Source organism: Ambystoma mexicanum, chromosome 1q (assembly GCF_040938575.1).
Source record: "Ambystoma mexicanum isolate Mex_15411 chromosome 1q, UKY_AmexF1_1, whole genome shotgun sequence".
In the NCBI taxonomy this organism is placed as follows: Eukaryota; Metazoa; Chordata; class Amphibia; order Caudata; family Ambystomatidae; genus Ambystoma; species Ambystoma mexicanum.
Window position 1 is genome coordinate 141,600,419 of NC_090922.1, and position 14,663 is coordinate 141,615,081.

At 47.8% G+C, this 14,663-nt stretch overlaps 1 protein-coding gene and 1 long non-coding RNA gene across 4 annotated transcripts in view; one reads left to right on the forward strand and one right to left on the reverse strand.

Moving 5' to 3' along the window:
* The window catches only part of KLHL36 (kelch like family member 36), a 247,898-nt gene extending 244,531 nt beyond the window's left edge, over positions 1–3,367 (forward strand). For all 3 annotated transcript variants that reach the window (XM_069636247.1, XM_069636245.1, XM_069636246.1), the window contains one exon: positions 2,335–3,367. In XM_069636247.1, coding sequence (XP_069492348.1) covers positions 2,335–2,890 — 556 coding nt within the window. In that variant the 3' untranslated portion in view covers positions 2,891–3,367. The remainder of the gene's footprint in view (positions 1–2,334) is intronic.
* The window catches only part of LOC138525955 (uncharacterized), a 242,584-nt gene that overhangs the window by 209,927 nt on the left and 17,994 nt on the right, over positions 1–14,663 (reverse strand). The gene's annotated exons all lie outside the window — the stretch shown is intronic.

Genomic DNA, 14,663 nt, shown 5'->3' on the forward strand with positions numbered 1-14,663 from the left:
TCCTGTCATTAAAGCATTCATGGAAGGGCTAAAGAGGTTATGCCCTCCCATCTCTATCCCTCCACCGGGTTGGGTTCTTAATGTTGTGCTCTAAAAACTCATGGGTCCACCCTTTGAGCCTATGCACAAAGCCAGCCTAAAACATTTGACTTGCAAAACTGCATTCCTGGTAGCCATCACCTCTATAAAACGAGTCAGTGAACTACAAGCTTCGTCCGTACAACACACTTTCTTCATAATCCACAAAGACAAGGTTGTCCTCGGAACACATCCTAGGTTTACACCTAAGTTCATTTCAAAGTTCAATGTTAATCAATCCATAGAACTGCCTACCTTCTTTCAAGGTCCATCAAACTCAGCTGAGAGAAGCCTCCATACACTTGATGTACGGAGGGCAGTCTTGTACTATGTGAACAAAACTAAACCCCTAACGAAAACAGACCCAGCTCCTTGTTTCCATACCACCTGGGGGAGAAGGTGATCAGATATCAAAAAACGCCATATCCAAATGTATAGTCAAATGCATACAGCTCTGCTATTCCCTATCCAAAAAAGTTGTACCTTTCACTCTGAGGGCTCACTCTACCAAAGGTACCGAAGCTAACTTAGCCTTCATTGCAAACATCCTTCTAGACGCCATTTGCAAAGCTGCTACATGGAGTTCCATTCATACTTTCACACAGCATTATTGCCTTGACACTCACTCTAAAGCAGATTCACAGGTAGGACAAGCAGTTGTAAAACATCTGTTCGCTGCTGTACCTTCTCACATCCCATCTCTTTCTCCAGATACTGCTCGCTAATCTATGCAGGGCATGTGATCTAAGCAGATCCACAAGCCTCAGAAGGGATACATTACTCACTGTAATCATATTTCTGATGCTTGTATTTGCTTAGATTCACATGTGCCCACCCTTCCTCCCCTACTGGAGTTGAAGGGGCATAGATGTTTTCTGGTTTACCACTCTTTCTGCTTTATCACATCTGTACTTGCGCTACACTTCATGCAGCCTCATGTCAGAAACAAACAATCTGAGGGACCTCAACAGGTGAAGGACCATGGGTACAGTACACGTCACACTAGGGATAGTATTACTAGCACGCCCTGTCGCCGTCCGTTTTCGAGTTTCGAAAACAAATCTTGTAATATTCTGCGACTACCACTAGATGTCGGACTACGCAGAGCATGTGAATCTAAGCAGATACAAGCATCAGAAATATGATTACGGCGAGTACTGTATCCCATACATATTCATTTTGTTTTTTTATATTCTTTTTTTTATCTAGGAATGTGTGAATGAATTACATCTGCAATGGGTTTTTTTTATTTTTGTTTTAAAAAAGCTCACAAGCTCCTTCTTCAGAGTTTTCTCCGATTCAAACTACTATAATTTACAGTCCAGCCTAAATTGTATCCTTCATCTACTGGCTGTCTGCTGCCTCTTTAAATTGATCCCTTTCTGATGGAAATCACTGTTTCCCATCTTATCGATTATGCCTTGTACTACTCTGCCTTTCCTTCCTTCCCAATGTTTTCCTTCCTCATCCTTCCACTTTTCATCCCCTCTGATTCCAGATCCACCCTTGCTGCAACACTCTTCCCCCTTAAATCTCATGTGTCCGACATCCTCGGATTACTCCTACAACTGTTTCCCATGACCCCTATACCCCTTGAATTATTCTGCTGCTCCCTCGCGCCTCCACTCCACAACCCCTTATATGTTTGTTTCAGAGCTCTGTCCTTGCTGGTCGGACCACTACCTTTAATACATTTTTCAAATGGGTCCCCATTTGACCTTCCTTCTCATTCAACCCACGGCTTGCACGCCACTTCCCTGCCCAACCTTACCAAGCATGCAGCCATATTACTTATTTCGGGACTTCATGTGTGCAAGGATTATATAGGAAGTTAGTTACATTCAAACTCATGGCCTTTTGTTTAGTATTTTCGCCCAGGTTATTAAATAAATATCTACTTCAGGACCCCTCTGCCTGGAATGATGCTCCAGTGGTCTTCATAAACTCCTTGGCCCCGTGTATGTGTGTGTGTATACATACATACATATGTATGTACGTACTGACGTGCCTTTGTACATATTGCTGTCACCCTTATAACTGCTCAGACTTTCTTTGACTTATTCTTTCCTCTTTGTATGTTCCTTGATTTTCATACTGCACTCTAATTGTGTCTCTTCGTCACTTTTTTGTGGTTTACTCCCCATCACAGTATATAACATGGATATATTTCTTGCAAACAAAATATAATGTTTGATACTTAACGAAGAGCCATAAAGCACAGTTTATTTAACCCATTGTTTTCTATCTTGTTTGCAGGTTCACGTATGGTCATGCCGGCACTTCCTACAAGGAATGTATCTATATATCTGGGGGCCACGATTATCAAATAGGACCCTACAGAAAGAACCTTCTGTGCTACGATTACCGCACAGATATATGGGAAGAGAAGAGACCCATGACCACGGCACGTGGCTGGCACAGCATGTGCACGCTGGAGGACAGCATTTATGCCATTGGTGGGAGTGACGACAGTATTGAGTCCATGGAACGCTTTGACATCTTGGGTGTTGAGTCCTATAGTCCTCCATGTGACCAATGGACCAGGGTAGCCCCACTGTTTCAAGCAAACAGCGAGTCTGGGGTTGCAGTCTGGGAGGGGAAGATTTATATTCTTGGAGGCTACAGCTGGGAGACGACTGTCTTTTCAAAAATAGTGCAGATGTACGACAGCGATAAGAAGAAATGGCTCAAAGGGACAGACCTTCCAAAAACCATTGCAGGAGTGTCTGCATGCGTGTGTGTGCTGAAACGCGAGGCGGACCACAAAAGCAAGAAGGCCAAAACCAAAAGGCATCCTGACCATGAAAGATGACCGACTGAAAGAGTGCCACTCCTGCAGAGCCCCATCACTGTTGCCCATCAAAGATGATAGTCTGTGCCCAGGCCAAGATATGCCTGTGTATGGATAAAGAACTCTGATCTGAATTACTTAAGATATTTGGGGCATGCGCATTGGAGGGGAGCATGCCACTTTTATTTCCATGCTGAACAAAAGCATAATTTAATTTCATGGCTGCCCCCTTCATGATCACCGAGGTGAAGAATACATTGACACGAATAGCGACTGAACGCTACATTTTGAATGTCCCACCGTTTTATGTGGTCTAATTAATTGTATTGCTGTTTCACACGCCATATCGGAAGGCCTGCCTTATTTTATTGTCCATGTTTTTAAAGAGACATGCAAGGATGAAAGATGCATGGTAACAAATAGACAGGAGGGGGTGGGTACGGGGAGTAATTACTGTATGACGCTTGCACTGCAACCAAATAAAGGCAAACATGTTGTGTTCCAGTGTTTATAGTCGTTCCATTGCACAGAAAAGAGACGATCTTTTAAACTTAATTCTGTACACTCAGAAGGCCCCTCTGACTAATCCATCTGAGATGCTGACTTTGATGGACTGTGAAAAACAAAGGTGTCTCTCTGGGATAGGAAAGTACTGTTCAGCCCACAGACAGAGACACATTATGAGAAGATTGAACATTTATAACTGCGTTAAATGGTCTACAAACTACGCAAAAAATAATTATGTAATAGTACTGAATCAAATATTTGTAACAACAATGCTTGGTCTTGCAGGTCAGAGACAGAGGAAACTGATAGTTTGTTAATTTAGAGCAGGGAGGTTGCAAAGCTGGTTGCGAAAACGTGAAGTTATGGATGGTCCATGGTCTATTCCCATTCTCTTTGACCCAGGATGATAAAGTGAAAAGGCGCCATCTAAGACCTCTTAGGCACTCGTGCAGAATAAAGGCCGAATAGTGACTACAACTTCATGTTAATGATCACAATCCAAGGTCAAAGAGGTTAGGAGGGTTACATTGCCCACAGGAATAGGGTGATGGCAGCCTGTACATCTTTCCCAAAGTTCAAGTTTCACAACAAATGGAAACTGATGTCCACTCCATACCAGACTGCTGGGACCTTCCGCTGGAATAAAGACTTGTCTGGAATGGAACTGCCCCGCAATGTTCAGTGGTCTAAGTAAACAAACACCATTTTCTAGTTAACCCGAAGGAGACTTTCATGGTACATAACCCCTTGGCTCTCACTTATCAAACTGTATTCCCAGCAGTCGCAACCAGAACAAAATGTCCTTAATATTCCCCTTAACATATCGTCCCAAACTATCAAATTCCAACTGATTCACTGCTAGCCTACATTCTCTAGCTGCATAGTGAAACCTCTACATTTGAGTTCCTCTAGCACGTTTACTAAGGAAACCTTGTGCTCCTTATTTTATGCATGCAATAGAATGTCATCGCGGCCTATGCAAAACGGCTGGAGCTGACGCCAAACTAAAGGGCTTACTGCAAAATCGGAAATCGCCTACAAGGGGATTTCAAACAAATGCAGAGAAAGAGCCTCTACAGTCAGGCGCACCTGATGATACACTGAAGATCAATCAATAACACTAGCTGTCTTAGCAGATCCCAACGTACCCTCACTTCAACATTATGTAAAGTAAAACTGTGCTCAAAGCCTTATTCAATTCCCTCCGTTCCACACACAAGTATCTTAAAATTAGCTTTAGTTGCTTAGAAAACCAATAAACACTATTACTTCTGTAAATCCCACACTAAGCAACCAATCAAGCTTGAGTTCTTCTTTCATTGTATGAAGGACTGGTCTCACTTTGTGCACTCTGAGTAGTGCTCAACATTTCAACGCTATCCGGTGCTCAAAATGCCCGAGTTTGCCATTTGTTAGAAAAACGTCCTGGAGATTTATTTACACCACACGTCAGGGACCTCTACTGTCATAATAGGGTTTTCAGCATTCTGGCAATTTTTCTTTCATGTGCTTCAGCCTTAACAACACAGATCCTTTCTGTGAAACTTATACACAGTCCCAGGTGATGCTCCCCTTAAAACAAAACATCTAATACACTTTCCAATGAGGGCAGTGTTAACCCCTTGACAGCTGTATGGCCTATACTCACCTGTTTAGCACTACATTCTCCTGTAAAACCTCTTGGTATCTTTTTTTGAAAATGGGAGTGCAAAGTGACCCGGTATCTACCATCGACCTGACCATTCTCACCAGAACGTTTCATGGGGGCCCCAGGTGATCAATGGAGTGTATTAGTAATGCAAGCTCTTTGGTCCCATCACCACATCCTTCCACACGTTTCACTCCCTGCCACCACCTTTGCCAGTCTCCTCTTCTCATCTCCTAAAAAGGACTCTATTCATATCCTCTACCCTCTACCTCCCTCCTTCCCCTGTACTTCAATCGCTGCAAACACCCACATCACCTAGTGGTTCTGTGCTCTCATATGCTTTCCATCCCCGTACATGGAGTTGGTCTTATTATGATGTATTGCAGGTGTGCGGAGGCTGGGCCCCAACTTTTGATCTAGGTTTCTTTATGGGCATTGTCATCTGCCAGTCTAGATTTCTCACCACATCCCATTCCTTTCTGTAGACAGGGGCATACTCTCTTTAAACCAGCATCTTGGATCCTTTTCCTGTCTATAACTTTCTGAAGCCCCTTGGTTATTTATGGGCGATAGCGCTTTAGTTCATGAGAGCCTATGTCTACAAACAAGTTGGTTTGTGCACGGGACTCGCAAGCAACCACCAGAAGGTCACACCTTTACTGATGGTATTAGCCTTCTTAAAGGGTCTTTGTTGGCTAGGTTTTCTTTTTGACGTGTCCTTGCCAACCCCACAGGTGAAGATAAGGTGTACCAGGGGATCCTCGCGACACGACCCTCAGGCCCTGCATGACGTAGTGGGTGGCAGCACCTGACCCCGTTGGTCATCACAACCTCTAAAGTAAGGCGGGGTGCTTTATCATAGGATTCCCTTAGCAAATGAGCAGCCTCCTGGCTACTCCTCCTTGCCACTGCCAATGGACCTGTGAAAACTTTACATAAAACAATGATTAGTGTCACCACTGCTCTGTGATTAGCATGCCTGGCTCTTACGAATGTCCCTTTAAGGTGTTGGCACAAAGCTGAGTTGCATAAATGTCATAAAGATGCATAAATAAGAACTTGAAGTATAGCTTTATTCAGGGTGATTACAATATTGGGCCCAAAACTAAATAAAGATTGACCCCTAACCACTTCCCAGATACTTGAATTTCCTTAATCAAATAAGAAGGATAATCAAACAGTGTGTTTCTTCGAGATCTAGCCAAACGTTATATCACAGAATTAGGATTACTTTTCAGTAAGTTTAAAGGAGTACGTCTCTGAGTCTTGTAGCCCTCAATCTGATTATCTTTTCTGAGGCGATGTCAACACTGTTCAGTGTTGCATGTCTAGCTCGACAACCGGTTACCATCACCTTAAACATTAACCAAATAATTGTATGGGCCGTATCATGAAGACATTGGCTAAGCAGAAACAGACACACGAGTGAGTTTCAAGAAATGTGATCTTTTTCAAGATTCACTGTAACAGGCACAGGGGCTAAAGTGGAAGGGAACGTTCCTTACAGGTAGATGGCTAAGTAAACTTAAACCATCCGAAAGGAAAATATATCTCCCCGTCAAACCTTTCTTTCCCCAATACGTGTACTGCTAACTTTGCTGTGCACTTTGTAATAAGCAATTAAGTCGCATAGTCGCAGTTCGTGATAATTTGGTATAAAAATCCTCTCCCAGAATTTGCCACCTGGATAAAATCTTGTTCCATTTGTAAGATTCTCATAAGACTTTTCCAGGACCCATGGCAGTTCCTCCTTTAGCAGCAAGATTCTTCAGGTTGCCTTTTGACACTTCATGCCTACTCTTGCCTGGAGGCCTATCCCTGTGTCTGGCCATTAGCCATTGGGCTGGCTCTTGTTTAGTTACCTCCACTTACTATCACAGGCTCTGCAACCTTTGGCTCTCCAGATGCTTTGTACTACAACACCCATCAGCTCAAGCCAGCGCACTCAATGGTGTGGGATCATGGGAGTCATAGTACAAATCCTCTGGGAGCCACAAATTACAGATCACTGCCCTATCACATGCTCTGTCCTCTGCCCACCCCTCTCAAACAGGAATTAGGCTTGCATTGTCTTCCCCTCTGTCTTTCACGGTCTACACCTTCCTTATGTCCTGTGCCACCACTACCCCAAATACTGTTTCTACTTCTCTTCACACGTTTTGTTTCGCCTTTCTTTTTGCACTTCACCTCCTTCAAACTTGTGTGTTTGCTCCCTACTTTGATATTTTCCTCCTCCAGCCTCCTATGCTTTCTCTCCTCCTTAATATTCGCCTCCTTCAGCCTTGTCTGCACTCTCTTCATGTATACCCTCAACTCTCTTCACCTTCAACTCCTTCTTATTCATCGCTTACTGGTCTGCTAGTCCAACAGCCTACCATTAACCTTTTCTCTTCCCGGGTTCATGTACATGTGTTTCTACTCCCCAATGTCCTCCAGTGGCACCTGGAAAGCATAATTGGCTTGCTTTGGGTTTGGTGGGTTGGTGAGTGGATAATCCCCTGCTTGGCTATGTGTTCACATACACATTGCTAATGGGACTAACATGTGGGGCTGAAGTAGCAATCCCCTGCCGGCACATGCCTCTACTATAGGAGAGGTCAGTTGATTCTCCCAGTACCACTGCAGGCCCCATATCATATAGCAGGTTGTGGAGCCCAGCCCACTGAGTCCCCCTCCACCTCTCGGTGGATAGCTCAGGGGCAACACGCTCGCCTTGGATGCACGATGACGTAGAGCATCACAGATTTGATGCCTGTATCCGCTCTTGGAAACCTCTGGGTATTAAGAGCGTTATAAATAACCATTTGCAACTATCCCTCACCCCCACAACTCCCCCCTCCCCCCCCCAAGCTGACCGCTAGGGCTAGGGAGGGGTCATTGTCACAGCTAGTTACACAAACTGTACAGTAACTGAAATATTACTCAACAGCTGTTTATGGGATATATGGAGCGTTCAAACAAGTCTTCTGCTCAATCTGGGAATTCCTTACTGGGATACTTCTTCATGTCTCAATCACTCTTTTGTAGTTTTTCTTCTTTCTTAGCACCTGGTTTAGTTGATTCAGCCTTTCTGCTCCTCATTCTGAACTCGAGGTGGACCCATCCACCTGGGTCTTCGACCCCTCATGCAGTTGCATGTCATGCCAGGGTAGCTGTGGAAGATGGGGCTGGATAATGCCAACCTGAGCCAGAGCTCCCACAAGGAGGCTGGACACCTAATACTGGTTTACATGCCTGGTCTGTTTGCATTCTCCTATTTCCTGTCTTTGGGGCATGTTTTAGTCCCCAACATGATTTCCTCTCTGACTCTTTGACAAGGCGCAACAGTCTTTTACCTAAGGGAACCTTTCCACCTCCTCTCCTCTGTATCACTCTTTCTGTTCCTCCTTGATGCTCCACCATGTGGTCCTGCCTCCACACCTCAACTCGCTCTAGTTAGGCTTGTAGCAAGCCTGTTCCTTCTCCTTATCTCCCCTTCTCTGATGACATCACTATGACATGGTCATGGGCGGGACCATATCAAGGGGTAAGCAAGGACCTCTCTCCACCTGGGATGGACAGCCTGCCATGGCAACACCAGGGCCATACCTACCCCAGAGATGGTATAGGTGGACTGAGAAGGACCATGGTCCCTGCCTCCACAGTATGTATGGAGTCAAGTGTGGGTATTGGTACCCCATTCCTTGACGCAATGCGTATTGGTCCTGCCCAGGTTTCTTTCGGTTGGTTCCCGGGACACTACAGCTACCAGAATGCACCTACTCCTCAGACCCAATTGAAAGGATCTGGGCTGAAATGGAAGGAGCAATCTGGTTACCTTAATGGAAATGGATTAGGCTTCCCCATTCAGGATGATGTACATGATTATTATATTTATGAAAATTTCGAATACGAAAGTTTTAAATTAGACATTTTCGTAAAAGAAGCAAATCAGCACATTGTCACCGGCCGTCATCCCCCCTCCATCCATTCCCCTAACCCTTAATACTCCCATACTCCCCTCAGGCGCCAAACCTACCTGTGCTCCTTGACTCCTCCCCATGGAGAGACGGAACTTCCGCTGCAGGGTCTCTGAGCAGGGAGCTTCGCTCTTGCCATGAGTGGGAACTTCGGCAGGACCTAGTGGAAAACCTGTTCCGCAAATGGGGCAATCCCCAGATCGACTTGTTTGTGACGGCGACGAACACTAAGTACCAGAGGTTTACCAGCAGGTTTCCCCAGAGGGGGGTGCATGGGGGGGACGCATTCCCCTTCCCTTGGGAAGGCCTCTTTCTGTATGCGTTCCCTCCGTTGCCGTTGTTACTTTGAGTCATCAATCTACTCAAACAGTGTCGGTGCTGGATGATCCTCGTCATACCGGCGTGGCCGAGGCAGATCTGGTACCCGGACCTTCTCAGCATGTCGGCGGCACCACCAGTCAACATGCCAGTCGTCGTGAACCTTCTCGCCCGGGAAGGAGGTGCCATTCTTCACCAGGATCCAGGGTCTCTGAACCTGAAGGCCTGGCTCCTGCAGTGCTAGAATTCGGTGGCTACGATCTCCTGGCTGACTGCAAGGAAGTTCTCACCAAGGCTAGAGCATCGTCTACTTTGAAATGCTACAGACTCGAGTGGAAGGGATTTGCTATTTGGTGTCGTTCCCAGAAGATCGATGCACTGAGTGTCAAGGCTCCTCAGGTACTTCCATATTTGCTGTTGTTGGCCAAATCGGGACTGGCCCATGCCTCTATCAAGGTTCATCTGGCGGCTATCTCCCGCTACACCAGATCCCCAGGGAGACCATCCTTGTGGTTGCACTGTTTGGTCAAGGAATTCGTCAAGGGATTATTCCGCTCATTCCTGCTGTGAAGGCTCCGACGTGGGAGCTCAATGTGGTGCTTACTAGGCTCATGGGACCTCCGTTCGGGCCTATGCATTCTGCACAGCTCAAGTTTGTGTTGTGGAAAACTGCTTTTCTCGTGGCCATCACCTCTACATGACGAGTGGGAGAGATCCAGGCCTTCTCCTCTAAAGCACCTTATTTGACTTAACACGAGATGAGGGTGGTGCTGCGGACGCACCCCTCCTTCATGCCCAAGGTTGCCTGTGTTTGTTCCGACACCTTTGTCGTTGGCTGAAAGGACTCTGCACTCGCTGGATGTGGCTAGAGCGCTGAATTTTTATGTGGCCCGCACAAAGTGTTTCCGGAAAACCTCTCTGCTCTTTGTGAACTTTGCTCCTGTGAACCATGGGAAGGCCCTGTCCAAAGCTTCCATTTCCAGGTGTCTCTTCGGCTGTATTACCCACCGTCACCTGTTGACAAACCGACCGAGATCCCATTCCACCAGGGCGATACCTGCTACAACGGCATTCCTGTCTGGTGTGCCCCTGCTGGACATCTGCATGGATGCGACATGGAAGTCGACGCACACCTTCACAAAATTCTACTGCGTCGACAGGGATTCCAGGGAGGAGTCCAGAGTCGGCCAAGCAGTGCTGCGCAATCTGTTCGCTTGAAGGTGAGCCTGGTGAGGGGGTAAGAGATGCTTATGTTAAGCCTTGCCACCTCCTGTGGTTGTGCATGTGTGTACTGCTATGTATTCTTTATTCATGAGCATGTGAATCCATGCCAGACCCCATTCTGGAGAAGGAACAAGTTCCTTACCTGTAACTGTTGTTCTCCCGCATGGGACTGGCATGTATTCACATGCGAACCCTCCCGCCTAACCCTCTGCGGCTCTTCTCTTGGACCTACTGACACTTTACGTGCTACCAAATCTGAAGATGGCTGCCAGAGGAGGGGCTTAGTTAGAGGGCAGTCATTGGCTAGGGGCAGTATGACCCAGAGCACAATGAGTTCAGCAATCAAACTGATTTTTTTCTTTTAACAAGGATTCCCAACCTGACAACAGGGAATATTCATGAGCATGTGAATCCATGACAGACCCATGCTGGAGAACAACAGTTACAGGTAAGTAACTTGTTCCTTTTTTTTTGTTTGTGTCAAACTCTATATTTTCTGCCGTTCGGTATTTTCTTTTTGTTGTTTTCTGCGGGAACTGAATGGGAGACCTAATACTTAGTACAAACTAACCAGTCATGCTACAGAGAAGCGCAGTGCCAGTGAAGCTGGGACCAACAGAGAATGACACAGCCGTAGGCAGTGCTCCAGATAAGTTTTGGAAGTTGGAGTTTTTTACTCCCTATTTTTTAAAGTTGGGAGTAAAATAATTTTTTAAGGAGCAAAAATTCAAGCCCAATTCCCAATGGGAGTATTTTATAAGCCAGTAAAAATGTTTTAACTGGAAAACGGAAATGTTTCGGTAATCATTATTTCTTTGCACCTAGTTATTCATGCACATTAAAAGATACACATTTACTACTTCTGATCAGGCATTAGTGATTGTAATGTTTCCAGTGGTACTATGTGCTCTACTGGTCCAAATATATCCATGGAGAAGTATGGGTGAAAGCAGGGGCACAAGGTTTTACGTCTTTGTGTCCTATTTTTTGTTGAGAGTATTTTTACTTCCTATTTTTATTTTTGGGGAATATTTGCCTATTTCGAGGGGATTGGGTCCTCCGACGTATTCCATATCTATGACAGTAATCACCACAGCTGTGCTGCTTTGGAAAATCTTTTGGCGTCTGCGTCGATGACGTCGATACGCCGCCCTCGAGGACCTCCTCTGACGGCCGACGTCACTGGATGTTATAAGTAGGACGCACGACGCCCGTAGCCTCAGTTCCGTTTTTTCTGCAAACGTGTTCGCTTCAGAGATCTCGGCGCGCCTCGACTCTTTGGAGTTTCTGTTCTTTATCGGTTCTTCGAACCTGTTGGTTTGTGAAGTTATCCTTCGTGATGTCTACCTCGTCTTCCACCCCGCGTCTGGGCTTTAAGAAGTGCGGGGACTGTTGGTCCAAGATGTCGGGGACGGACTTGCACGATGCCTGCCTCTGGTGCCTCGTGGAGGCCCATGACACGGATGATTGTGTTGACTGCCAGTCGCTTACGTCCAAAGCCTTGCGGGAGCGCAAGAAGAAACTGTCAGTAGGTAAGGTGTCCAAGCCACGGAAGTCGAGGTCTGCGGGGCTTTCGACGGATGATTCGAGGGGCGACTCTCCGCATCGTCGTCGGAAGTCCAGCGGGTCTCGGTCCCGGAGAAGGTCCTGCCACTCCTCTGCCTTTTCAAGGCAATCCTGGAAGCGCCGTCATCGGTCGCCTTCCCCGTCCTCATCCGAGGACTCCGCCCGTCGGCGGGTCGCTTAACCCACTAAGCATGCAACGCCACAGAATGGGCTTCCTTTGGTAAGAAAATGCTAGCGATTCTCGAATCGCAGGGCACTGGTCTGTCCGTGCCCCTGAGTGGGGTCGGTCGTTCTCGGTCGAGAGACACCGCTCGTACGCCTTCGGGCTCGGGTGGTCAGCACAATTCGCAGGAAAGGTCTCGCTCGGACAAGGGGAATCGTTCTCGTCATGTCCGTTCCAGGTCCCGGTCCTCGACGCGCTCGAGACCGTGTGCACCTGTGGTGTCTTCGAGGAAGACGTCGACGCCTCGGGCACCGAGGTCGTCGACAAACTGTTTCGAGGCTACGCCTCCGAAGAAGTCATCGGCGCCCAGGCTGTCGAGGGACACGCTCGGGGCTCCGCCCTCGAGGCCTGTGTCAACGCCGTTGATGCTGTGATTCACTCGACGCCTTTCGAGGCTGTTTCGACGGGGGTACCCCGGGGCACGGTGGAACCCCCTAGAAAGGCTCTGGCCAAGGTCAAGCATGGCTTTGTTCCCCATTCTGTGCCCTCTTACCGCCATCTTGAGTACATTTCAGAGGTGGATGAGGGCTCTGATGATGGCATGGTTCCTGATACGGTGCCAGATGAGATTCTCTCGGGCCATAGCCAAATTGAGGACCTGCGTCAGTCCCTGCACGACGCCAGTGGTCTGGACACCTCTCCGGAGGTGGAGTTTTGTAGGCCCGAGCCTGGCACTCATGCCGACTCCTCGTACCGGCGCCTTATGTCTAGGGTCACTGAGTACTTGGGGTGGTCTGCTCCCCCAGGGGATTTTCTTCAGGATGACCTTACGGATATCCTCGACCAAGGTCCACCAACTGACCCGGTACTGGCGTTCCATATGGCTCTACAGAGGAGGGTGGCAGCGGCTTGGACTGCTCCGGAGAGTCTCCCGGCAGTGGGCAAGTCTTTGCCGGGAAAATACCGCCTAGCCAGTAGCGACCCCTGCTACTTGACCAAGCGCCCCACTCCGGAGAGTTTGGTGGTGCAGGCGGCTACGGCCCCATCAAAGCAGGCGTCGTATCCTACCATCCCTCCTGATAGGGACAACAAGCGTTTTGATGGTTGGGCGAAGAAAGTGTTTTATTCAGGGGGTATGGCGCTTTAGGCGGCCAACTCCGTGTGTGCCTTGTCTCGTTTCACGCACACTCTGTGGAACTTTGTTTCCTTAGCGGCTGAACATATTCCCGAAGGAAACGAACGGGATGCTTTCCTTGGCTGTCCAGGATGTCAAGGATGCCATGTGTGAGGCTGTTCAGTCGGGTTTGGACATGGCAAATTGCGTCAGCCGGTCCATGGCGGCGAGCACCGTAATACGCAGATTTGCGTGGTTGCGGAAGACGGGGTTTGCTCCTGATGTGCAGGCCCGGCTCCTCAACATGCCCTTTGACGGGGAACATCTTTTTGGCAGCAAGGCTGACGAGAGCCTTGAGAGGTTGCAGACCTCCAAAGTTGCAGCGAAGTCGTTGGGCGCTGCAGTTCGACAATCTCCACCTTTTCGTCCTAGGGGACAGCAATGAATGGGAGGTTCCTTTTGTTATTACTCATCCTTTGGTAAAGCGAAAGGAGCTGCCAGTCAAAGGGGCCACCGTATTAGTGCCAGATGTGGAAAACAAGGTACTCGAGGTGCCAAGGCCACTCGGGCAGTTGCCTCTTTGCCCTCAGGCAACGCCGCAGCTGGTTCAGCTCAGTCATGAGGCCATGTCCCATAGTTCGCCGGTTGGGGGAAGGCTGGCGCATCATCTTGTAGAGTGGCATGCCATTACTTCAGATGTGTGGGTTCTGGTGATCATAACACACGGCTACTGTCTTCCTTTCCGGCAAAGGCCTCAAGACAATCCACCGGGGAATCACTCTTTGAAGAGTCTGGATCCGCTCCTTGCGCAGGAAATTCAATCCCTGCTGGAGGAAGGTGCCATAGAACTGGTGCTTGTAGCGGAGAGGAACAAGGGATGGTATTCCCCTTATTTTTTGATTTCCAAGAAAGACGGGGTATTGAGACCCATCATGGACTTGTGCGGTTTGAACAAACTCCTCAGGAAGGACAGGTTAAAGATGGTTACTCTATCTCTCTCTCTCTCAAGTCCTCCAGGCCCTTCAACTTCAGGTTGGTGTCTCTCGACTTCAAGGACGCTTATTTTCATGTGCCGATCCATCCAAAGCACAAGAAGTACCTGACGTTCGCGGTTGGCGACTCGCACTTTCAGTTTCGGGTCCTGCCATTCGGATTGACCTCCGCCCCGAGGGTCTTCACCAAGCTCATGGTAGTGGTGGCAGCGCATCTCAGGAAAGGGGGGATTCACGTCTACCACTACCTCGACGATTGGTTGATCAGGGCGCGCTCTCCCGAGCAAGTCCTGGACCATCTGT